The following is a 23,983-nucleotide window of genomic DNA, read 5'->3' as shown; positions in this document are numbered from 1 at the left end:
CTTGTTAGAGTTAGCAAAGGTTTCCCTTGTTTGTGAGAAAGCGAGGCATGATCTCTGCTACACTGTGCTGAAGGAGAGATCGCATTTCGTCTTCTTTGGGAGGGAGTCAGTCCTGGCCCACAAAGCCCGAAGGCTGTGGTGTTACAAGCCACATGGCCTGGCGTCTAAGAACACGATTATGAGACATCTGAATAAGATCCTGCTAGCTTAAGTGAGTTACTTCACCGCCCTGCACCTTAGTTTCCTCCTCTGTTCTGTGAGGGCGTCCACGGACCAGGTGTAGGGAGTGAGGCTTCATTACATGCAGTGTGGAAAGGGTGCCTGCTATGTAGCGCCATACTGGAGACCGCTGCTGCCACAGTCACACCGTCATCATCTTCATGCAATGCTGCTCCTCATTCTAAAGCTATGGACTGAGGAGCCAAGCCGAGCTGACTTCTGGGTTCTCCTTCCTAGCATAGACTCTCAGAAGAGAGAATGACGGAGCCTGGCCCTAGGTGTTTCCACTCTGTGTGGAGGCAGCCACAAATACAGCTTCAAAAATGGCGGCTTCATGTGTGCTGCCGTTATAAAGAATTTGAACTCCGGCATGTTCCTTTCTTTCATTTGAAGTAATTCTTAGGCAATCTTATAATCGGATCTTTGTGGACCAAAAGAAAGGACATTTTGTAAGTGATTAATTGTGGTGATTCCAGTGGGTCAAATTTGGCACCTTATGCATGGCTAGATGTTACATACTGTGACTTGTCCATACATCAACATTCCCTCCTTTTCCAAATCCATCAGAACCTCCTTGAGACTTGGGTTTACTTCTCTTTCTCCTACACTTCTTTGGACAATATTTGTCTGAACTGATGGAAGAGGTTGCAGAGCGAGAATGTGGAAGGTTCTTGAGAAATGTGCGTGAGACATTCCCACGGAACATTTCCCATCAACCCTGTGCCCCGTAATTAAGCTCTGCGGGTTTCGAGAGCTTGCCCAGGCTGAGGAGAACACACACACCCCACAGATTGCGAGCATGTAAGAGTGTGTGTTTATTTGTGTGCATATATGTGTGTGTGAATATATGAGAGCGTGCATGTGTGCACATAGCCTTTAAGGCCAGTGTATCAACAATGGCTTGTAGCACACCTCTCGGCCCAGTGAGTTTCTAAGCCTCGGAGGAGCACTCAGGGTCATGTAAGCGGATGAGTAATACTGTTATACCGCAGAAACTAATATGCAACCCGTACTAATAGACCAGCAAGTACTGATTTCTGCAAGTGTACCACTTTGTAGTTTTGCTTAGCGAGATATTTTCATGGCCTCATATGACCTCAGATAATGATCCGAAGAACCTTTAAAATGACAGCAGAACCCTCGCTCTTGACGAGCGGCATTTCTGTGGTGGCTGAAATTGCTTTGTGCCTGACAATGAGGAGAGAATGGAGTCGTCCAGACAACACTCTCCCTGAAGTCCCCTAGCTTTAACACACTCTTCTCACCAGTACTCGCCAGCCAAGCCAGTGAGGTGGTCTCACAAAGCAGCGGGTAAGGGTCCCTTCTGCCCTAGTTGGTCAGGTCTACAGGCCACCTCTCTACACTTACACAGTCCAGGGCTCAGTGCCAGCCATGTCCAGGCTAAGTTTTCCCACTTCAGTTGACCCAGCTAAGAAAATTGCTCACACAGTTGCCGGGCAACAGGACAGCCCAATCCAGAGAATTTCTCCCTGAGATCCTCTTCACCAGTGAGTCTGGGTTATGTCTGATTGATAATTAAAACTAACTGGTGGTCTGCAGACTGAGTTCCAGGACAGCCAGAACTACACAGGGAAATCCTGTCTTGAGAAAAACCAAACAAACAACTAACTAACTAACTAAAAACTAGCCAGCACAATACGCGTCAGATTCAGGAATATTTCTGAAAAATAAAAGCCATTGCATGAGGCTGACTCACTCTTTTCAAGCAGGTAGAGCTAAAGAAAGGAAGGAAGACAGACAGACAGACAGGAAGGAAGAAAGGATGGAAGAGAAAAAAGATTTGATTGCTGGCTCCACTTACGAGGCCCTGCCTTCAGAGTTCAGTTATAGAGGAGTGGGGTGGGTGGGCATGGACCCTGTGTGACAAACCATGGTGTCTCTGATGCAGAAAGGGTTGGGGAGCTGAGTCATGCTGCCAAGGCAGTGATTTCGTGAGACAGGAGGCTGCTAAACACAGAGGCGGCGTGTGGGAAGAAGGAGTGGCTGGCATTTCTGAGCCACCTGGCCAAAGCCTTTGACACCAGCCACTTGTACCGCGAAACCTCCTGTGGTGTAGATGAGGGAGGATCAACCTTTAGTCTGTGAACTATAAGGATTTGGACACCATTCGAAACTGCGAAAGATTTTCATAGTCTTATCAGATTTCCAAAAAAAAAAAAAGTTCTCAGAGAGTGTTAGACGCTTATCTCGCTGATTTGAAGGGATTTTATCTCCCACGGTGCTCCAGGAAAGGCTCCATGAAGAACAGGTCAAACACAGACAGGACTGGCCCATAGTGGGAACTCTGATCACATGGAGACAAAACGGAGCTGCAAGAGGGGGTGCTGTGCAAGGTGCATGGGGGGCGGGGCAGGGTGGGGGAGAACTCTTCTTGCAGATCTGTCAGACAAGATGAGAAAAGCAGAACATGTTATATGCGGCCAGGCAAGACGTGAGGGAAGGAGGCTTAGTCTTTGGAGCTCTGTGAGTTTTCTGTAGTCTTAGCATTGGCTTGAGGAACACTTCCCACTCTGCAGGAGAGTCCGTGAGGAAAAAAAATAACAGAACAAAACAAAACAAAAAAAAAAAAAAACATGACAAAACAGAGAAGGACCTGTCCATCGGCATAGTCTGTAGCGATGCTGCCCAGTTACAGAACTTCTTGGTACTCATTTGCAACAGTGTAAATAATTTAAGAGTTTTCTGTGACGCTGGAGGTACCACGTGACCCAGCTGCCTTGTGTGTCAGAAGACTACCTTGGGAAGGAAGCAGAAAGCTCCCTTGCATCCTGGGCCAGCTCTTTATCCTGCCTCTGACCACATGTTTTAACATCACAGATCCATACCTCGGGGGGGGTGCCTCTTTCCCTCTGTTTGGCCAGCTGTGAACCCTGTAATCCTGAGAAGCAAGCGAAGGAGGTATGAGCTGTAGGATTTGATGCAGGACAATTCTGTCTGTGGGACCCCTTGGACTTCTGAGAGAACTGTTTGAGTGCTAGCCAGTGAGGGGCAAGTGTAAGAGACACCATGGTTGGAGAGGAGAGATGGAGAATAGGTCAGAAGTCACTGAGGGTGAGGCTGGGAGTCTCGTCGTCATCAGTAGTGACAAAGGGAAGCAGTAAGCATCAGTCAGAGTGAGCGAGTCCTGCACAAGAATGGGAATGCCGTTGGTAGTAAGACGAGAGTGCTGTTAGTGGTAAACAGAAAGAACCCCACTCTGGGGTTAGGAATCAGCACGTCCATCCTTTTCCTAGTGAAATAAAAGGCTGAGGCCCTCAGAGGCTTCCTCTAGCCCTGCAGCTAGTCATGAGTTCCTGGGCCTCGGCTGTGAGTGGGCTCACTGTACCCATGCCGAGCCCCTCGTTTTCGAGTTCACACCTAGATTTTGTTCTTAAAAACGTGTGCTGCCTAGTCAAGATATCATTGGCTTAGAGACAGACCTGACAGGACAGCCCTGGCAACTGGAAGCCTCTGACTCTGTACAGAGTGTAACCACCACCTTCAGTGTGTCTTCCCAGGGCTGTCGGGAGTCAACAGTTAAGCATGTAGTGTGAAGATCCTAGCAACGTAAACCACACAGAACGCACATCTAAATTTGCAAGTCACACGTACGTCAGAACCGATATAAGACACCAGGACCTGGAAACTGGGAACCAGGAAAAGCTAGGATACGAATTCGTGGAGAAGGGCATGACCTGGGTGGCTGACAGGGTTGGTAGAGGTGGTTATAAAGAGTAAGTTATCTTGTCCTCATCCTTGGGAAGCTTTGGTGTGGTAGACTTTCTGGATGAAGGAAGATGTGACGAAGGTACAGTTAATATACGTGTGTGTGTGTGTGTGTGTGTGTGTGTGTGTGTGTGTGTATGCCCATTCTCACACACATGGGAGCACAACCACCCCTCTGTGCCCCTTTCTATCAGTGGACAGTATTGTTGTCTCCCCTTTGGCTTTCCCAGCCCCTCCCCCGGTTGCCATGGGTTCCGTGGGGACTCGGATGTGTCCCCTCATATGATCCATGTGATGTGCCCTTCATAAGTGCTCATAAACATCTGGCCCTGCCTGCTCTGTCCAGGGGTATTTTAGTGACGCCTGGAACACGTTTGACTCCCTCATCGTAATCGGCAGCATTATAGACGTGGCCCTCAGCGAAGCTGACGTAAGTATACACCTGTGTGGCCTGCGTCCCCTCTCTCCTGTCTGCACATTCTGCTCCCTGCCCTGATGTGGCATCACCTGGACAAGTCACAGATCCCAGTCACACATGATCGGAAACTAGACATTTCCTCACAGAGGCTGTGGGGGAGAAAAAAAAGCCTTCTAGAGTAGAGCCTTAGCCCAAGGCCTCTGCAGACACAAATCACCTTTGCAGGGCTGACTCTGGCACCATTGACCCCAGGCACTAGTAGGCAAGGTAAGATAGGGTGTCTCTGGTTGTCTCCATTCGCTCTGTCAAAAATCCATCCAAAGTGACGCTATCTATGACATGTTTGTCTCGGAGCGATCTTTCAAGCAGTCCAGTGGCATATCGTTAACGCTGTCCTTTTCTTCTTTCTCCTGTTGCACTTCCTGTCTTCTGTGGCTTCTGAATGCCTAACAGCACTATTTCACTGATGCATGGAACACTTTTGATGCCTTAATTGTTGTCGGTAGCGTCGTTGATATTGCTATAACTGAAGTGAATGTAAGTAACAAGCTTTGTGTCCCTCAACGCGGTCGCGTTCGTTAAGTCTGACGTAGAAGAGACTAGAAGGCCCAGCCATGAATCCCCACGCACATAGAGTTATAGACACGAGTTCATTTTGGGAGATGAAAGTCAGTTAGTGGTCTCTTCATCCCTTCCCCCTAAGGAATGAAGACAGAGTGTAAAGTTGTCACTTTGGAACTCAAACAGTTATTTTTAAGACATCATACTCCATCTTTTAATAGTGTGGCCTTGTACCCACAGAGTTCTGTGACGGTACAGGAGACCCCTATAGCCATGCCTGGCTTTGAGATAGTTACCGTCATTGTCCTAGCTTTGAGTCGGCTCTGAACCTACCTGGTGACACCGGCCCTCGATCCCTAAAGAGTGACGCTGGTGTGTTTCAGGAGAATCAGTACACTCCTTGTCACGTGAAGTTTATTCCTAACGAGGGGGCACATCCGTCATAGGTGAGGCAAGCCCCACCACAAGCAGCCTGACATCTCAAACATCAGAATCTGATAAAGGGACTGTCAGTTTGCTCAAGTGGAGGCCCAAAGCAGGCAGGAAAGGGCCCTGTCTATTGGCCTGTGCCGTGTTCGTCCGCAGGCTTTAGTGTATGTCAGTGTGTGTACTCCTCAAGGAGCCGGGGGAAGTGGCGTCGTGTGGTATTGGCTTCTGTTCTGTGTTGCCAGTCCAGTGCTGCTCCTGCCACTCCAGTGCTCTGCTCTGCCTGGCTGACATATGCAGGGCCGAGAATTGTTAGATCCATCCTGGTGCCCAGACTGCCTGTATGGAATGGGAACATTGGTATTCCTTGATGCCCCTCTGATGAGCCAAGGCTGACTTGGTCAGTATGGGTGGTTGGACAGCCACTAGCCTGGCCGTTCCGGCCCCATTTTAGCCTTGACCTATGTCCAGCAGAGTGACAATATCTGCTGGGAATAAAATGATGTAAACATTCATGACAATACGTACTAAAACAAAGGCATACAAAGACACACTATTTTTTATGCAGTTTTCCTGTGTACTATGCAAAACGGACTGCGAGGTGTTACCATGGCCACCCAAGTATGATGTAAACCCTGACACATCAAAATCCATGTGATGCCAAGATAGTAAGGTGACATTTCATTAGGCCTGGATACACACGTGCCCCCACCTCCTTAAACCCAGGCTGCGTAAATTCAACTTTACCAGACATTTTTCTATAGGCATCTGTAAAATTGTCACTCATGGCAAGTGAATAGCATTGGTTGTAAAATAATCTGGTGTTACTATGAGAACAGCACCGCCCTGCCTTGACTTCCATATGGCAAGACAACTGACCGCTTTCATTGTCTTGAAGCATGTAAAATATCTATACCGTGTGCCAAGAAACTTCCCACGGATCAGAAACGACCTACGACAGACGTTAAGAATACCACAAACTGATGTCCCAATAGACTTTTAGGTGCTGTGAGGCAGAGGTCATTATTTTCTGGGTACCAGGATGTAGCCAAGGCTTGTTGACCAGCTAGACCCAGCTTCCCCATGCAGCCCACCTGCTGGCTAGCTAATGTGACTTGGAACACTGAGAGGTAACACCTGCTTCATGGGCTGGAATCTGACCCTGCTCCTCAACTCGGGCCTGGCCTTGCCTGTCAGTGTCTCAGGGTGGCCGTGCTTCTCTGTGGGGTGGGAAGGCTTATGCGTGAGTGTCCAGTTAGCAGTTCACATCAGGTGTCTGTGCACGGCTTTATTCATGATATCCAGTTCTCATTGAAGACTTACCCTGGGGAATCCTCCCAGTTCCCAAACCTGCTGTCAGTCAATAACCTTTCCCTGACTAGCTGTACTCTGGGAGCAAACACTTAGCCTTGGCTTGGACGCTCCCTAGCCTGTGTTACCTACGAAGATCTCAGTGTTGGTCCACTGTCCCTTGATGCAAAAGTTATGCTCCCATGACTTCCCATAGCTTATTTATCCCATCTTCAACATTAGTGTTACCAAGAATCTACCACTCAAAGGTCTGGAGCTAGGTTCTGGGAATAACCAAAGGTTAAGAGACAGACAGACAGACAGACAGACAGACAGAACATCCTTCATCTCTGATATTATAAATATGTAAGAATGGAACTATTTATCCCCACATCCTCCCTCCACACATACACAGTTCCCCACGAGAGAGATGCATGTCATAGCCCCAGTGGCCTTGTCCCCTGATGTCCAGAGTCAACTTAGCATGAATATCCTTGGTCCATCATTGTCTGGTTTGAGTTGCCGTCGTTGTCGTCGTCGTCGTCGTCATCATCATCATCATCATCATCATCATCATCATCATCATCATCATGTTTTGTGATGTTTAAACCTGCCACGCTCTTCCCCCTAGACTGTCGACCTTCCTTTTCTGTTGCCTAATTGATTTTTCATGTTGGTTTTATTTTTAGAAAATTGTAGCGGCAAGTATATATAATCAATATATACGGTGAAGTCGTTAAGCGAAAGCGCTTCTAGAGACTGTATACCTTGTTTCTGCCTTCCCACCTTTGGTGTTTCACTGAGTTTCACAGGACTTGCTAAGGATCAGCCATGGTCGCCTATACTGTTTCTTCTCCCATATGTCCTCGTGCCTGGCTGGGGCCTGAGCTCAGGCTTCTTTGGTCAGTCATACTGACTCTGTGACTCGCCACACAAGCTTCAAGAACGAGTGGGCTGGTCTGTCATACGGGAGCTCGACTTGTTAGCATTCTTTGCCATGGAAAAAAGATTAAGGGGTGGCCCTTTGCATTGTCCTGTTTGCATGCTCACCTGGGTCTTTCCATCCCGATGTCTTCCCATGCTCCCCACCCTGTCTGTTCCTGGTGTGACAGCTCTCCTGGGCCTGTCCCCTTCACCGTGGTTTGTCATACCACCAAGCTGCTGAATGTTGGATGACACCCCATAGGCTGACTTTGCTTTCTCTTTGATGCCTGGTTTGTTCCTTGGGTTCTGAAATGATCAAGCAACAGAGGTTCTGACCCAGGGATGGATGGCTGTTGCCCACGTTTAGTCTTTTTTCCATCCCATTGTTGCCTAAGCGGGTGAAGGGCGGTCTTGCTTAGAAACCATGGCTGCTTTGTGTTATCAAAGAACATGTAAAAAAAAAAAAAAAAAAAAAGATGAGCAGGAGCTCGCCCCCAGATCCTAGGAGTTGATGCTGCCCTGTCACATGCCCAGCTTAGACTGGGTCAACACTGCATCACTCTGTTGTCAGAATGAGCTCTCAAGTCCATCTGGTAGCCAAGAACTGAGCTGAGGAACGATAGCTTGCGATAGCAAAACCTACTGAAGCTGTCCGTTCCAAACCTTTAGATGGCGACGGGATTCTACTGAACGTCACGGAGGGAGCCAGTCTTTGCCCTGCCCCATGTCCTCTAGGGTCACCTGTGGGTGGCTTCAGAAGCCGAGCATAGGGTCAGTTAACTTGCACACCTTGCCCATCCTCTGCCTGTCCTTCCCCAGCGCCCCTCAGGCCCTTGGAAAGGGGGCAGACGTTAGAGTTTAATCCCTCGGAGTCCATTTCCATTTCTTCATCAACTCTAGAAGCCCTTGCAACAGCTCTAGCAGCCCAAGTGGCCTCCTGTAGCGACTCCACTCACTGCGACCACCCTGCAGCGGTGAGCTATCTGTGGCGTACTTGACCTAACGTTGCTGCGGTCTAGACAGGAATTCTCCACTCTGAGAGCACATCGGAGTAACTTGGTGGCTTTCAAAACTCCTGAAGTGTAAAAGGACCCAGGACAATTTAGGAAATAACTTTCGGGCGGCATCCGGGCAGTGGGGTGGCTTTAGAGTGTACCCCGGGATCAGAACTGGCCTCTGCAGATGGAGCAAAGCCATCCTAGGGGTCTTCAAGTTTGAAAGATACTTCGGCAACTTGCATGGTCCCCCCACTGCTGCCAGATACATTCTCCCCTCTAGCAGGCCTTCTGCACTGGGAAGTGTGACGGGGCGATGTCTCAGGCCACTCTGGGGATGCATGCGGCCTGTAGTGCTTTGGTTTTCCTCCCTGTGTTGTGTGGTCCACTGCTTTGTCTCCTAAAAAAATGCTATCTCCTCTCATTCTCCTTAAAAAAAAAAAAAAAAAAAAAAAAAAAAAAAAAGATAGTTTGACTAGGTGTTGTCCACTCCTGTAAGCCCATGTAGAGGTGGTTACATAGTGAATTTGAGGCCAGCCTGGGCTACATGAGACTTCGTCTCAAAAAAAAGTTTAAATTTAGTGATTGATGATTGTCATTCTTCAGATAATAGATAAAAATAGGCACATTTCAAAAGTCAGTTTAGCCAACTTTCATCAGCCCAAAGGAAGAGGATCACAAATGGGGAGGGATCGTGTGCATGGAGTGGCACAGAGGGGCGAGCAGAAGAGAGCAGGCTTCAGTGCTCTTGCAGGTCCCACATAGGCTACAGGTATTTGGGTAACGGGCTCTGCTCTGCCTCCTCTGGTCCTCTGAGCACAGCCGAATGGAGGTGTGCACACACACAACCACACAGTCCTCCGCATGTGCAATCTAGCTGTCTGAGCGAGAGTGCTGCCTCCTTCTCCACAGCCCTTAGGAAGAGTGATGTGGGGGACAAGCACCCTGGGAAACGAATTCCTATGTATATCAAAGCCTTAAGTTAAAAAAAAAAAACAAATAACAACAACAAAACCCCCCATGATCAGAGCTAAGAATAGTGGCTCACATCTGTAACCCCAGAACTTGGGAGGTAGAGACAGGGGAGTCAGAGTTTGAGGCCAGCCCAAGCTGCATGAGACCCTGCTCTCTGTCTAATTATAACCAACAAACAAAACCCATCCCTTTAAGGAGGTGTTACTTCTGGGGTGAGGCAATAAAAGAATTTAACAAAATTCACGAGCCTGGGTCCTGACATGCCTACACATGTTCTGAGTATATATACTAAGCAGAGACTCCTGTTCTGATATCCAAGGACTGGAGCCCTTTCTCGTGGTCAGGATCTGCTCTTAGGTTCAGTCACTGCCGAATTATAAGTGTGCTCTGATGTATCCAGAGGCATTTTTTTTTTCTTATTGAAGTTCACGCCATTCTTCTGTTTGGCCTCAGGAATCAGCTTAAGAAGCGAGCCTTCCTTCTCCCGTGTCCCCAGGGAAGGAAGCTTCTAGAAGCATCCCCATCCACACCCTTGTATTGTTACACTGTGTGCCACAGAAATCCTTTGTTGGGAACCACCAGGTGAGGATACGGCCCTTTGTCAGGAAGACCCACTGCCTCAGTGGAAATGACACTTGGTGGCAGGAGAGATGAGAAGCTCTTTCGCCCATTCTTGCTATTGCCATTTCGAGATGCTTCCTGGTAGGGAAAACTTGCCTCTAGCATTTCTGTATCTTCCTAAGCGACTCCCCAAAGTGCTGTGCTGAGCCTTGAGTAGAGAGGAGGAGGAGGAGAAACACCTACCCTGGAGGTGGGAGAAATAACCATCCATTGACAGTCAGACCTGGGTGAGCCAGAGCTGCTTAGGCTCAGGTAACCTGGCCCCGTGATGCTCTTCCAGAGTCCTGAGGACTGGAGCATGGGCTTGACCTGGCTGAGGCTGCCGGAGGGAAGTCTACCCCCATCTCTTACACTAAGCAGGCCTTCCAGTCCTTCAGCAGCATTGATCCCCAGGAGCATGTGTAGGGACCACTGTTCACCCCATAGTTAGAGTTGGTCCATTACTCCAGGCCAAGAGGCCTGCTGTAGGAGGTGAGCTCCTGTGACAGAGCCAGGGCAAGGAGGTTTCCCTAAACCTGCATCTTTAGAGACCACGAAGGCATGTACCAGTCTTTGAGCAGGCATCAGTCATCCAAGGCATCACATCCCTGGGAAGAATTAGTGTGTCCGTGCTTCCGTCCATGGATGTTGTCCACTCCAGCCCAGTTCCAGAGTGAGGCACCGGTATTGTCTGAGGGAGGGAGCGAGCTGTGCTGACCAAAGACACTTAACTACACACTGGTAAAGGGGGGACTGTCTCCTGAGCCATTGCCTCCTTCCTCCGACATTAACACATTTCAATCTTTGATTTCTTAAAGCCATCTGACAGTGAGAATATCCCTCTCCCAACTGCCACACCTGGGGTAAGATCAGGGACTGGTCCCAAGGGCTGGGCCTTCTCCTTGACTTTATTTGACCATGTCGAGTTTTCCACTGGTGTCCTGTATTCTCCATGATCGTCCTTCCAGAACAGTGTCTGTAGTGGTTTGCACTCATCATCCGTGTCCAGTGCTCTCGAGCCGCCCAGCGTTCTCCTCTAACACAGTAGAACACGTGGACATGCATGTGCCGTGTGGATGCCGTTTCCCCCCTAAGCCCTGTGTTGTTAGCATGTGACTTTTTTTCTTTCATATCATGCTTTTTGAGGGGTAAGGCCCTAGAAACCGCATCTTCAGTTCTCACCTCTGTCACCTTTGCGTCCGTTGCTGTTTTTCTGAAAGTGTCGCATGTTCTGCTTTCCACTGGGTCTGACCTCTCCGTGATAACCCTTCAGAACTCTGAAGAGAGCAATAGAATCTCCATCACCTTTTTCCGTCTTTTCCGAGTGATGCGGTTGGTGAAACTTCTCAGCAGAGGGGAAGGCATCCGGACTCTGCTATGGACCTTCATTAAGTCCTTCCAGGTAAGAGCAGCCTAGGCCTTCACTCTCTGTCCTTGACAGCATCTGTAAGGCGGAGATTGGCCTCCTCCCGGGAGAGCCCAGCTCTCTCTGTGTAAACACAGAGATTATGGGAGACCAAGCAAAAGGCAGAGATAAGACCCCGAGAGTCAGAGATCGGCGACATTTTCCGTACAGGAGAAATGTAAACCTCAGGAACTTCAGATTGCCCAAAATGTCCAGCAACAGTGGCGTCCAAGGGAGGGAAGGTCACTACACACTCCCCGAAGCTTGGCAGCCTGTTATGGTGTCGTGACCTAAGTAACTTACAAAATAAAGCATTTAATTGGGGCTTATTTACACTTTCAGAGAGTGAGTCCGTGATCAGCAGGGCAGGAAGCACGGAAGTAGGATGGCAGGAATGGGTGCTGGAAAAGTAACTTAAAGCTCCCATCTTCATTGCAAGTTATAGGCCGAGAGAGACAGACATATAGAGATACAGATACATAGACATATAGACTGGGCCTGGCCCCAAGCCCAACCCCAGGGACACACCTTCTCCAACAAGGTCACACCCCCTAACCCTTCCCAAACAGTTCCACTAAGTGGGGAGCCAAGTATTCAAACATATGAGTCTATGTGGCCATTGTTCTTCAAACCAGCACATAGCCTTATCTCTCTTAGATGGATTCTCTACTTACACCAGGCTACTGGGTGCTTGGTAGAATTGAGAGTTTAGTTCATCTAGGTATCTACCAGGCCTTATTGGACACCTATGATTCCGTAGGTTGGTTCTAGTCCATTTGAGAGCAGAGCCAGCTTCTCCTTTGCCATCTGGTGCCTGCTGTAGACATTCCGCTTGTCTAGACTGAATCCGTTGAGGGTGAAGAATAAATACAGACGCGTAATCAAAGGCACAATCATGTAGGGAATTCATGGCCATGCCCTTCACTTCTCCATCAGCTGGTTTCATTCATGATTCAAATGTTATGTGAACAAATGAAGATATATAAAGAAAAAAAATTCAAGTTCCCCCCCCCAATCCCCTATGGGATAACAAGTAGAAAATTCCAGTGTTTTCTGTTTGTTTGTTTGTTTTTTAAGTAGGGAAAAGGGAAAGCGATGGCATTGAGGGAAAGGAGAAGATAAAGGCTCACAGGAAGGAAATCACAGTCCTGTTAAGAAGGATAGAGACTGGGTTGGGGATTTAGCTCAGTGGTAGAGCACTTGCCTAGCAAACGCAAGGCTCTGGGTTCGGTCCCCAGCTCCGGGGAGGATAGAGACTGAGGAAGAAGGTGTGGCTCAGGAGAGACAGGCCAAGCGCCCTAGGCAAGAGAACCAGGGTGTGGCCAAGTCCTGCAGTCCTTTGTGGTTACTCCAAGTTCCAGAGATGAGCTGCTAGGATAACGGGATACATTCTTGTAAAGCAATCTTGGTTCTTGGTGAAATTATTAAACTTAAAAAAAAAAACAAAACAAAAAACCAGTAGGTAAAGAAGCCATGTGACAGAGAGGTGGTTTGCCCTGAGACAGTTGTCTAACACAGTCCTCAAACATTTGGATGTCTAGGAAGAAAGTGCAAAGTTTCTCAGGAGCTCAGTAGTTCCCTTGGGGAACTTTTGTGGGGTGAATAGCCCTGTGGGACCCCAGTAAGCACTCCATTGGTGAGCATAGTGGGCTAGGCTGCACGCCCCAGAGCTCCAAACCTGTCCTAGACAGGTGAGAAAGGCCCACTCTAGTCAGCTGTGCTTGGAATTAAGCCCAAGAGCCTAGCAGCCCTGTGCTACCATACACATAGATGCGTGTGTCGTCTGTGGTGATGCTGAAAAGCCACGTGGGAACACAGGGTAAGAGGACTTGTTTTGTGATCTGGCCAGACACATATACTTGCTTGTGTGCTTTTAAAAGGACCCTGTGCTTGTGTGCTTTTAAAAGGACCCTGTGCTTGTGAGCACTCTGCCAGCTTCCTTTCTTCCGGGGCCCAGCCTGTGAGCTTGCAGCTGTTTTCAGATGGGCACATGGTCCAGCATTGAAGACAGTCTCAGTCACAGCGAAATGCACCCGAGTTCTATTAAGGAAAAGCAGCTCAGTAGTTCCCTTGGGTCGATTTAACCAAGAGTGACCCCTGAGTTTGAAGTCTCCATGTTTCTCCCAGTCTTCAATCTGTCTGTTGTTTGTAACTTTGTCTGTGGTACACATCTGATCAGTCCCCGTGTCTTGTCATCCCTAAGGCTGACTGATGGCTCACTGCCCCTAAGAAAGGGAGCGTTCCTCTGTATTTACTGAGCAGCGTAGAAAGTGTCACTTACAAAAGGCATGAGGCATTGCTTTGCAGAAAATTTTAAGAGTTTTACAAGAGATGGAGTCGTTTACATCAGACCCCACAGCACTCAATACTACAGGAGGCCCTCACTGCGATCAAGTTTTATCTGGGTGCTGCTTTCTACATTCATAGCAGATATGTGTTGTAAAAAGATTGTTTTCAGCATTTACTACCATAACACATACACACACACACACACACACACATACACACACACACACACACACACACACACACACACACACACACACACACACACACACACTGCTTTTCAGGTCAGGGGCATAGACGAGTCCATAACTTATCATTGTTGTGCATTATCTTAAGTTGTAAAAGCTTATTACATAGATTATCCAAGACAAGTAAGGTCGGTTGATACATTGTTATCTTAAAGACGACAAGTTAAACAAACAGACTGCGTGCACAGCAGGATTAAGGGCCAAGCGACCTCAAGGTTACTAAGGCAGAACTTGCCCGCTCTTTGAATGTAAGGGATATTTTCATAAACTGTATCACCGATGGTGCATTTTAAAGTGTTTTTGCATTCTTAAATGGCTTTTGACCCTCTGGCTCAGTCATTAAAGTCCTTAAAGTCTCGCGGCAAGGAAAACCAGAATGAAGGTTATTTTGCGTGAGGAAGTTTCTTGGCTGTTCTACAACCGCTCCCTGATACAGGGCAGATGGAAACTGTCAGGGAATCTGGTATTTTAGGAAGATTTGGTCAAGCAGAGTTTTCTGAAGGATATAGAGTTCATTTAAAACTCACTGAAATCTACATGCCTATAGGGGAACATATTTAGGGTCAGCACAGTGCCTGCCCACACTTTGTAATTCTAGGTATGCAGGTGCACGGGTCCCCAGGAGTGGAGTACTGGAGCTAGGCTGGGCCTCGTGGGTTGTTGATCAGGTACAAGCACAGGTATGGGACACCCACCAACCTGGTCCTCTGTGTCCTGCAGGCACTCCCATATGTCGCCCTCCTCATTGCCATGCTCTTCTTCATCTACGCCGTCATTGGCATGCAGGTAAGTGGCAGCTGCTGTCCCCTCACAGTCCCTACTTAGGCCAAATGCCTTGGCTACCAAGAAGATGAGATCGACCACTACTAGGCTCCCATTATAGAGCTGGTGCCCAAAGATGCAGCAGGAGCATGTTGGGCTAGCCCCTGTCCCCACCAACACACCGACCATGTCTCAGGAGAATGAACTAGGTGAGGAGACCTGCCTGTCGTTCTACCTCTCAACAGTGCTGCCTGCCCTCGGCGGTCAAGTCTCTCACCACACGAACCTTGGGAGACCATTCAAGATCCAAACTGTAGTAATGACAAAAATCTGATTTTGCCCTCTAAATGACTTCCTCTTCTAGATGTTTGGGAAGGTTGCCATGAGAGATAACAACCAGATCAATAGGAACAACAACTTCCAGACGTTTCCCCAGGCAGTGCTGCTGCTCTTCAGGTGACTGGGTCCTCAGGGTTGGGGTAGTGTGGGGTTCCTAGAGTCTGAACTTGGGGTCATGCTTGCTCTTGGTCCTGTTATCTCGTGATGAACTTGCTTTGTTGTTCTTGCTCAATACTTGTTACTTATTTTGTTTTGAAACAGAATCTCACTCTGTAGCCCAGGCTGGCCTGGAACTTACTCTGTAGTCCAGGCTGGCCTCAAATCATGACAGTCTTCCTGCCTCAGCTTCTCAAAGTGCTGGGGTTATATGTTCACTAATATCAGCCGTCTTACGCCTTTAAAAACATTATTATTGTTTCATATGTACGTGTGAATGTGGTGTATGTTCAGGGTGGACATGTCACTGTGTGCATGTTGAGATCAGAGGACAAATGTGTGGAGTCAATCTTCCTTCATTTTCATAGAGGTTCTAGGGATCAAACTCAGGTGTATTGGGCTTGCACAGCAAATACCTTTTACCGACTGACCCATCTCACTGGCCCCAATTTTGGATTCTTAAACAGAACTAGCATTTCAGTTAGAGAGGAACTGACCGCACTGTTAAAACTGCTGGAAGTCATTCAGATTGTCACTGACACTTAGACCACCAGAGAAAAATTGTAGGATAAATATGTATGCGTAAGTACTCATGAAGGGTACCCCAGAATACATCCAGGGAAACAGAAACACAGTGGAAACGTGGGAATTTGTAATTCCCAAAGTTAACCTGTAAGCCCTATATGCCTAAGAATAAGGTGACTTCCTGGAATGCTGGGAATTGTAGTTCTTGGGAAATAACAAAGACTCATGGAAAAGTATTGAGGCCTATAAGTTAGTCGTTAAAACCCCCTGCAACACTATGGCTCTAGGCCATTTCATCTGGTGCATTCTGGCCAATGGTCCTGACCAAAGTCAATCTCTTGGTCAGTATTTAATATTAAAATTTAATTTTTAATAAAGGCTTGCTTTAAATTTGGCCCCAAATGGTACTGTTGTTTTTTTCTGGTGAATCACAGGATTAACATATTGGAGCATTGTGGCCTCACATTTTATTATAAGATTGGTTTTAATCCCAGCTAATTTAACTTTGCAAACAATCTTCCTCACCGTGACAGAACTTTCTAGAAACAAGGAAGCAATATCTAATGACCCCAGTAACTGTAACAATTCATTTATAATTTAGGTGGTTTCCAACTCTTTCCTTTAAACAGAATGAATCAGGACTAATCATTGTAACAGGAATGTTTAAAGAAGAGACAAGAAAAATGAATATCCATTCCATACAGAATTGAAACAGATATTGTATTATAAATTGTATTATAAATTGTACTATAAATTGTATTATACCAGGGCTTCTAAGTAGCCAAATTGTATCTGTAGGGCTTCTAGGCTGTCACTAATCCAGATGGCATTGCTACAGTTACATGCAATTTGCACAAGTTAAGAATTTTCCTCTCAAATGTCTAACCTATCATTTCCTTGCCCCTTCCCCTAATTAAAGCCTGTTCTCTTCATTTAAACAGGTGTGCAACAGGGGAGGCCTGGCAGGAGATCATGCTCGCCTGCCTCCCTGGGAAGCTGTGTGACCCGGACTCAGATTACAACCCAGGAGAGGAATATACTTGTGGGAGCAACTTTGCCATTGTCTACTTCATCAGCTTTTACATGCTCTGCGCGTTCCTGGTAAGCAGTCTTGGTGACCCCCTTCTCCATTTACAGACCTGCTGTAGCATTTGAGGGTCAGACCAGTAACACCCTGCCCTGTTGTAATTCTTTGAGGCAGTTGGCATCCTCTGGGCCCTACCAGGCGGATGTTTGTTTTGCTTAATCCGGCACGTGTCCCTGCCATCTGGGATGGGTTGGGTGCTCACTGATAGGCTGGGGTAATTTCCAGCCAACCTTGTTACTGAAGGCTGCTGTTTTCCTTTCTAAAATATCAAAGCCACTGTAGTGGCTTTAAGTGCCTCCAAAGTGTGAGCTGTCTCTCGCTGCAATTAAATTATAAGATTACAGTGTGCTTCAGGGTACCAGCTAATGCACCCACCCACCCCCTATTGATTGTGTGCCAAGCCATCTGGTCAGACTCCTGCCCTTTCCTTGACTATTTTCCAGTGAGACAATATTATGGCTTGCCTCTGCAACCTGGATACGTGGGCTCCACTATTCCATGCCCTGCAGTTAGGAGGCAGATTAACAGTGCAAGGGACCCTCCCACCACCCTCCTGATTCACTTTTCCAGATCATCAACCTCTTCGTGGCTGTCATCATGGACAATTTTGACTATCTGACGAGGGACTGGTCTATTCTGGGGCCTCACCACTTGGACGAATTCAAAAGAATATGGTCTGAATATGACCCCGAGGCAAAGTAGGTTGACGAGCGCCCATCCGGCTTTCGGGAGTTCTTTGGGAATGCCGGTGGTGATTTCTGCGGGGTGGCGGTGGTAGACTGAAAGCTCATTTGAGGACCTCAGGCCGTGCTTTGCTTCCAGGGGAAGGATAAAACACCTTGATGTGGTCACTTTGCTCCGACGTATCCAGCCTCCCCTGGGATTTGGAAAATTGTGTCCACACCGAGTGGCGTGTAAGGTGAGTGTCCCGCCATCCGACACTGAAGGACAACCTAGTCGCTGTGTTGTTCAACGCATACATACGCTACCCTTAGAGTTCTGTCAGAGGTAATCATAGGATGGAGGGAATGTGATAATCTGTCACCAGGTCAGACGTCTGAGGAAATGACATTTAGGCCAGTGGCTGTGAATGTTGTACAGCAAGTGCCAGGTCCCAGGGTTGATCCCCTCCACCACTAAATCCATAATAAAAAACAGAGGAGACATAGGAGTCAGTCAGAGGCAGGCCAGGCGGGCTTCTTGGAAAGGAGAGTCCAGACAGAAGCCGGAAGAGGACGAGCCTGAGACCGGCCAAGAGCAAGGCATTGGATAAGCATCTGACTAGAACAAGAGAGCAATTGGCAGAGGCCTCTGTCCCTAAGCTGATTGAATAATCTGACCACACCGACTCCTGTGGAAAAAGATGGAATTCCACGTCACCATCTCAGAGTTGATCGTGTTGACATGAAGCAGACTTGAGGAAGGAATTGCATGGGACCGTCAGGATGGGGGCAGCAGGGACGGGGAGAGAGGAACGGGCAGCATGGAGATGACCTGAGGAAGTACGGTGGTTCCCTGCTGCCGGGTAAGGAGAGGGAAATGAGAAAGAACCAATCTAGCCCCTGGCTTGGCGATGGTAGACATTCAACCCTAGCTTTAGCCAATAAAATGTTAATTTTGGGTTTTTGTTTTGTTTTATTTTTGAGTTAGGGACATATTGTGTAGCACTGTCTAACCTGGAATTACGTATACAGCATCCCCAGTCCAAGAGATCAGCTGGTCTCTGCCTTCCAAGTGCTAGGATTGGAGGACTACACCACCATGCCCAGCTAGAAGGTTTTTTAATTAACACTGTTTAATTAACACTTATCATGTGTCAGGCACATAAATCTTTGTGCTTATGATCTACTTCAGTCCTCACAAGGCCTGTCAGCCTGCCTTGATGACTAGAACCCAAAGAGGGTGTCCCTTACCCCAAGTTCTTCTGCAAATCTCCTTGATGCTGGTGTGAGAGGTACCTGGAGTGGGTGAGAAGTGGGAAGTATTGATCTACTCTAAAAGACCAAGCCTTCAGAGAAGCCATGGAGACCTCCCTGAGCTAGCACATGCTGTTCTGTTTCTGGAAACTTTCTGAGAGGACAGTAATGAGTTCCACTGGGTGACAGGCTCAGGCCCTGTGCCTGGCCCATGGATCTGCTGTATCATCTAATTATCATAAAGTCCTGAAGGATGTACCTAGAGGACACAAAGAACTAACTAATGAAGCATGAACACATGGACAATGAAACTTAATTATTTAACATTAAGTAGCATCCGACTGTCAACATTCATGTTTCACGGCTGAACTTCGAACTTTGTTATCCCAGGTTCCTCACAGATGTTAGGTTGTATCTGTCAGCATTCTCCAGAGAAATAGGATGCTAGGACTGATGGGGTGACTCTGGGCCTATATATGTGTATCTCTGTATGCGTGACCATTGTATAGCTGCCCATGTATAGATGTACACACACACAGGCATATACAAGAAAAGGTTTATTAGGTGATATGGGCACATGTGATTTTGAAGTTCCACAGTCTGTCATCTCCTAGTGGGAGACTCAGGATACCTGTGGTACATTTCAGTCAGCAGTAGACTGACGCTCTACCTGAAACGGACAGGCAAAAAGAAAAGCCAGTCTTTTCCCACTTTTTCTTGTCCTGCGGTTGAATAAAGGCTACCTACTTTTACAGGCATCTGCTTTACTTAGCTCATCAATTCAAATGACAGTCTCTCCCAGAACACCCTCACAGGTAGACCTAGACATGATATTTAGCCCAATGTCTGAGCAACCCATAGACAAGTTATGTGGTACCTACAATTAGCATTTTAGAGATGCTCCCAGATGACCATTGGGTTGAAGTGAGGGTAGCCTCGAGCATGAACGGGGAGTAAACAGAGAATGAACATCAAAAGGGAGCATGGCTGTTGTGGACTATCTGCATTCTCGTGAGGAACTCTTTTTCATTCACAGAGATTGGTCGCCATGAACATGCCTCTCAACAGTGATGGGACAGTCATGTTCAATGCAACTCTGTTTGCTTTGGTCCGGACGGCTCTCAAGATCAAGACTGAAGGTGAGCACTGCCTGGAAGCAGGAAGCAGGAAGCAGGAAGCAGGGCAGGCATCAGGAGAGGAGACACACACACACACACACACACACACACACACACACACACACACACACACACACACAACATGGTTAGCATGTGGGAGCGCTAGCAGGTCCACATCTCAGCCTTGCTCAAACCTGGCTGGGCAGGCAGTACCTCTGGGGTTGGCTCAGAGGCTTCATTGTAGGAGGCATGGAGAGCAGGTGCTGCAAAGGCTGGAGAGTGAACTGAGGTGAGGAAGCAGAGGCCTTGCAGAGAGGCAAGAAGGGAGGTGAGAGAAGACAGGGGAGACATATTTCCAGTGGGAAGACAGGTGTTTGTCACAGCACTGCAGCTCTACCCAGCAAAACTAGCCACTGCTCACCTAGCATTTGCTGCTTATGCCACAAACAAGAATCATTAAGCATCCCGGAAGGGAGGAGGGTCCTACATGGTGATGTATCAGTAGAAAAGACAACCATCAAATGGAGAGGAGTCAGGATTACAAGGGCAGAGGAAATACCTACAGTAGGGCTTGAGATGATGAGTCTTATTTTGGTAAAGTTTATCATGTAGGAACAAAGGCAGGATTGGGGGGCTTGGTAGAAATGGGGTGAAGGAGGAAGAACGAGAGAAAGAAGAGGAAGGGGATGGAGGTGAGCAGGAAGAGGAGGGGGGAAGAAGATGGAGGAGAGAGAAGAGTGGGATGAGGAGAGAGAAGATGGATGAAGGGAAAAGGGAGGAGAAAAGAGAGAAGAAAAATGGAAGAAGGGGAGGATGAGGAGAGGATGGCGGGAGAGAAAGGAGGAGAGAGAGGAAGAGGGGAATGATGGGATGAAGAGGTAGAGGCCGAGGAGGAGGAGACGGCAGCAGAGGCGGGCGGTTGCCTTCTGGTCTGGGAGCCAAGGGAGGAGCATAGGTCCTATCTGAGGTAGGTTGTTATGGCATCAGGGTGTAGCTCATGAATCCCACGTGGAGATGATCATCTCCCAGTGGTGGCTTGGTAATGCTTCTGAATATAGGAAAAGTATTTGCCGCTCGCTGTGGAGAGCCAAAGGGGAAGGTTCTGTCAGAAGGCAATACAAGGACCCAGCACCATAGTGAGGGCAGGAGAGCATTGGGAGCCTCAGACACAAGTCTGGTCTGTGCAGTGTCCACACACCTCTCTTCTTGCCTTTTGGATTCAGGCAACCTGGAGCAAGCTAATGAAGAGCTCCGCGCTGTGATAAAGAAAATCTGGAAGAAGACAAGCATGAAGCTACTTGACCAAGTTGTCCCTCCAGCTGGTGGTCAGTGTAATCTATTTCCCAAGTCGTTCTTGAGCAAGGAATTAGCTTCAGTGGCAAGACCTCCAGACAGCCCAGACAGGAAGTGCAGGACTCTTTCCCAGACCAAGAGAGTGTGAGGCCCACAGCTAAAGGAGCCCATTGATTTCACCCAAAAATATTTGGGGTGATATGAAGAAAGTCAAACCAAAGAGGGGCTTCAGTGGGGAGGAATCCAGACCCCGTGAGGCTAGAGCAGGGTTTTTGCTGTCATAGACAAGTCAACGGAAGAGGATATGACAGCACTCACAAAGCGAAAAGCTTGTACTGTCGCCCCAAAAGAAATATTTAAAACTAGTCTACGGTCTTAAATGTCTCAAGATAAATGGGTAGTTTTCAGAAAAGAATACTTCTAAAGTAATTTCAAGAAGACCGAATTTCCCACTGTAGTCACCAAGGACATCCTTTAATGAGGTTTAGAGGTAGAACTAACAAGCATGTTTATTTCTTTCCTTTCGTTATTTATCACAAATTAACTGACTAAACATTTAGAGTTTGCATATATATAATATCTCTCTATATTATATATATATATATACACACTGTTTCTCTATTTTTGTTTAAATACTTGTGGACATTGAAGTGAGATGGTTATTTTCCAACTGTTTTGTTTCAAGTTTTAAAAGTGCAGAATCTCCTTACCTGGTGCCCCATCTCCTAGCTAACCCTGGCCTGGAAGCGTGGTAAACATCTGGTGTGTTTTATAACCAGTACAACTCTAATAGGGCGGCATGGTTCAGATTCCGAAGCTGAATCCAGCGTCCAGACTGCGCGAGCCTGCGGCTCCTGAGGGCCCGACGGAGCCAGGCACTAGCCATAGCCAGTTCTGCCTCTTAGTAGGCTTGGCCTTCCTCAGTGATTTGGGTCACCCATAGCTGGCCTAGCCACTGGCTCAACTCTGGGAAAATGGCTCAGAAGGAAATGACCAAGATGGCGGGAACTCCCACCGCAAGACCCCCAACTCCCCGACCTGATTCTGCACTTTTAAAACTCCTCTCGGTCTCCGTTCTTTTCCTTTCAGCTGCACATCCCAGTGGTCGCATGGCTTAGGTGAACCGCTTCTTAAAGAAAGTTGTAACACTGTGCTTGAGCTTCCTCTGCAGCCCCCATTCCTCTCAACTCCCGGAATATTCTGAAGCAATTCTGTTTTAGGGCGGTGGCATGGAACAGAGTTATCTCTTGCCAACTGGATTCCCCTCCGTTGTTTGTGGAACTGCAGATGCATTATTCAGAATAGCAGGCTGTGCCTGTCTGTGTGTAAACCTTCCACACACTAGCCCAAGACACTCGCCTCTCTCCTCTTCCAACTCTGTCTCTTTGGAAACACCACCCTCATAGTGGCCCGTCTGATGCCTACGGGAATAGCCCTCCTCACCTGGGGTGTGTTTCAAGTGTCACCCAGATCACTGTAGTGACACTTCTCATCTTACTAGGAAAAAGAATAGTTCAGAATTTGGCTCATGATCCAAACTCTCTTCTTTTGAAAAACTGACCTACATTTATCTCTACTAAACTTTTCAAGAAGGATGAACACACACATAACACACACACACACACACACACACACACATACACACACACACATACACACACACACACACACACACACACACACACATTCTGGGGTCCGGTGGTTCTCTCTGTTTCTTTACATGGTTTGGGGGTTTAGGATGATAGATAGTCATCTGTTCTCTCATGTGATGCCAGAGAAGAAAGAACTAGAGTCTTAGGAGGAGCTAGAATGCTCCAGAAGTTTCTATAGTGCCCAATGTCGTACCTGCTTTTCTACCTTACATATCACATAAGCACATTGTCACCAAAGGGGACCACATAGCACCTTCAGGCCTTGGTGGATAGCTCTGAGTTAGGTTTTAGTGTCTATCTATCTATCTATCTATCTATCTATCTATCTATCTATCTATCTATCTATCTATCCATCCATCCATCCATCCATCCATCCATCCATCCATCCATCTATCTATCTATCTATTTACCTACCTACCTACCTACCTACCTACCTACCTACCTATCTACCTATCTATCTTCCAGTGGACCAATGGTTCCCAATCTTTCCCTTATCATGGCACACTTAAGAAATGACACCTTTGGACAGATGGGTGGTTCCAAGCCTTAGTGTCCCCCATAGTATAATGTGGTTAGAGGACAGTACAATGAGCTGCCTGTGTCCTTCGGGGTGCTCAGGAGACACCATAACTGGATGAGGGAGCAGAGCTGGATGCTTGTCTGGGCAGCTTTGCCACTGGGATACAATCTGAGCTGCTCATCATGGGCTTGCCAGAAGAACCCACTGTGGAAGCCATGACGGGAGCATCTTTTTCTCTAGTGTCTGTCTGCAGTCTGACCCCTGCTTGTCATGGGGCTGAGATGTCTCAGCTTTGAATCTTACATGGGTTCTCAGTGCTCCCTTGTTATCTCTACCAGGTCATGGACTTCCCCCTTTCTCTTTAGAAGCTTCTTTCCCTTGGAGATCCTCCTTCCTTTGGAAACTCCTTCTTCAACCATATCTCTGGTTCCTTGGTCCCCTGTGTGTCCTCCTGTCCTACTGATACAAGATGGCCTCCCCACATCTATTGCTTCTCTCTGTTCCTTTCCTGTCCTGATCAAGCTTTAGCTATTCTTGTCCTT

General features: G+C 47.6%; 1 protein-coding gene across 3 annotated transcripts in view; it reads left to right on the top strand.

Moving 5' to 3' along the window:
* The window catches only part of Cacna1d (calcium voltage-gated channel subunit alpha1 D), a 293,823-nt gene that overhangs the window by 244,318 nt on the left and 25,522 nt on the right, over window positions 1-23,983 (top strand). For 2 of the 3 annotated variants that reach the window (XM_032919473.1, XM_032919472.1), the window contains 10 exons: window positions 4,292-4,375; window positions 10,953-10,997; window positions 11,408-11,536; window positions 14,794-14,859; window positions 15,200-15,291; window positions 16,797-16,956; window positions 17,513-17,640; window positions 17,765-17,861; window positions 19,895-19,997; window positions 21,200-21,301. In XM_032919473.1, coding sequence (XP_032775364.1) covers window positions 4,292-4,375; window positions 10,953-10,997; window positions 11,408-11,536; window positions 14,794-14,859; window positions 15,200-15,291; window positions 16,797-16,956; window positions 17,513-17,640; window positions 17,765-17,861; window positions 19,895-19,997; window positions 21,200-21,301 — 1,006 coding nt within the window. The remainder of the gene's footprint in view (window positions 1-4,291; window positions 4,376-10,952; window positions 10,998-11,407; window positions 11,537-14,793; window positions 14,860-15,199; window positions 15,292-16,796; window positions 16,957-17,512; window positions 17,641-17,764; window positions 17,862-19,894; window positions 19,998-21,199; window positions 21,302-23,983) is intronic. The other variant, XM_032919474.1, reaches the window with a different exon arrangement.

Source organism: Rattus rattus, chromosome 13, assembly GCF_011064425.1.
Source record: "Rattus rattus isolate New Zealand chromosome 13, Rrattus_CSIRO_v1, whole genome shotgun sequence".
Classification (NCBI taxonomy): domain Eukaryota; kingdom Metazoa; phylum Chordata; class Mammalia; order Rodentia; family Muridae; genus Rattus; species Rattus rattus.
Note: the sequence above shows the minus strand (reverse complement) of the source record. Positions and strands in the feature narration are given on the sequence as shown.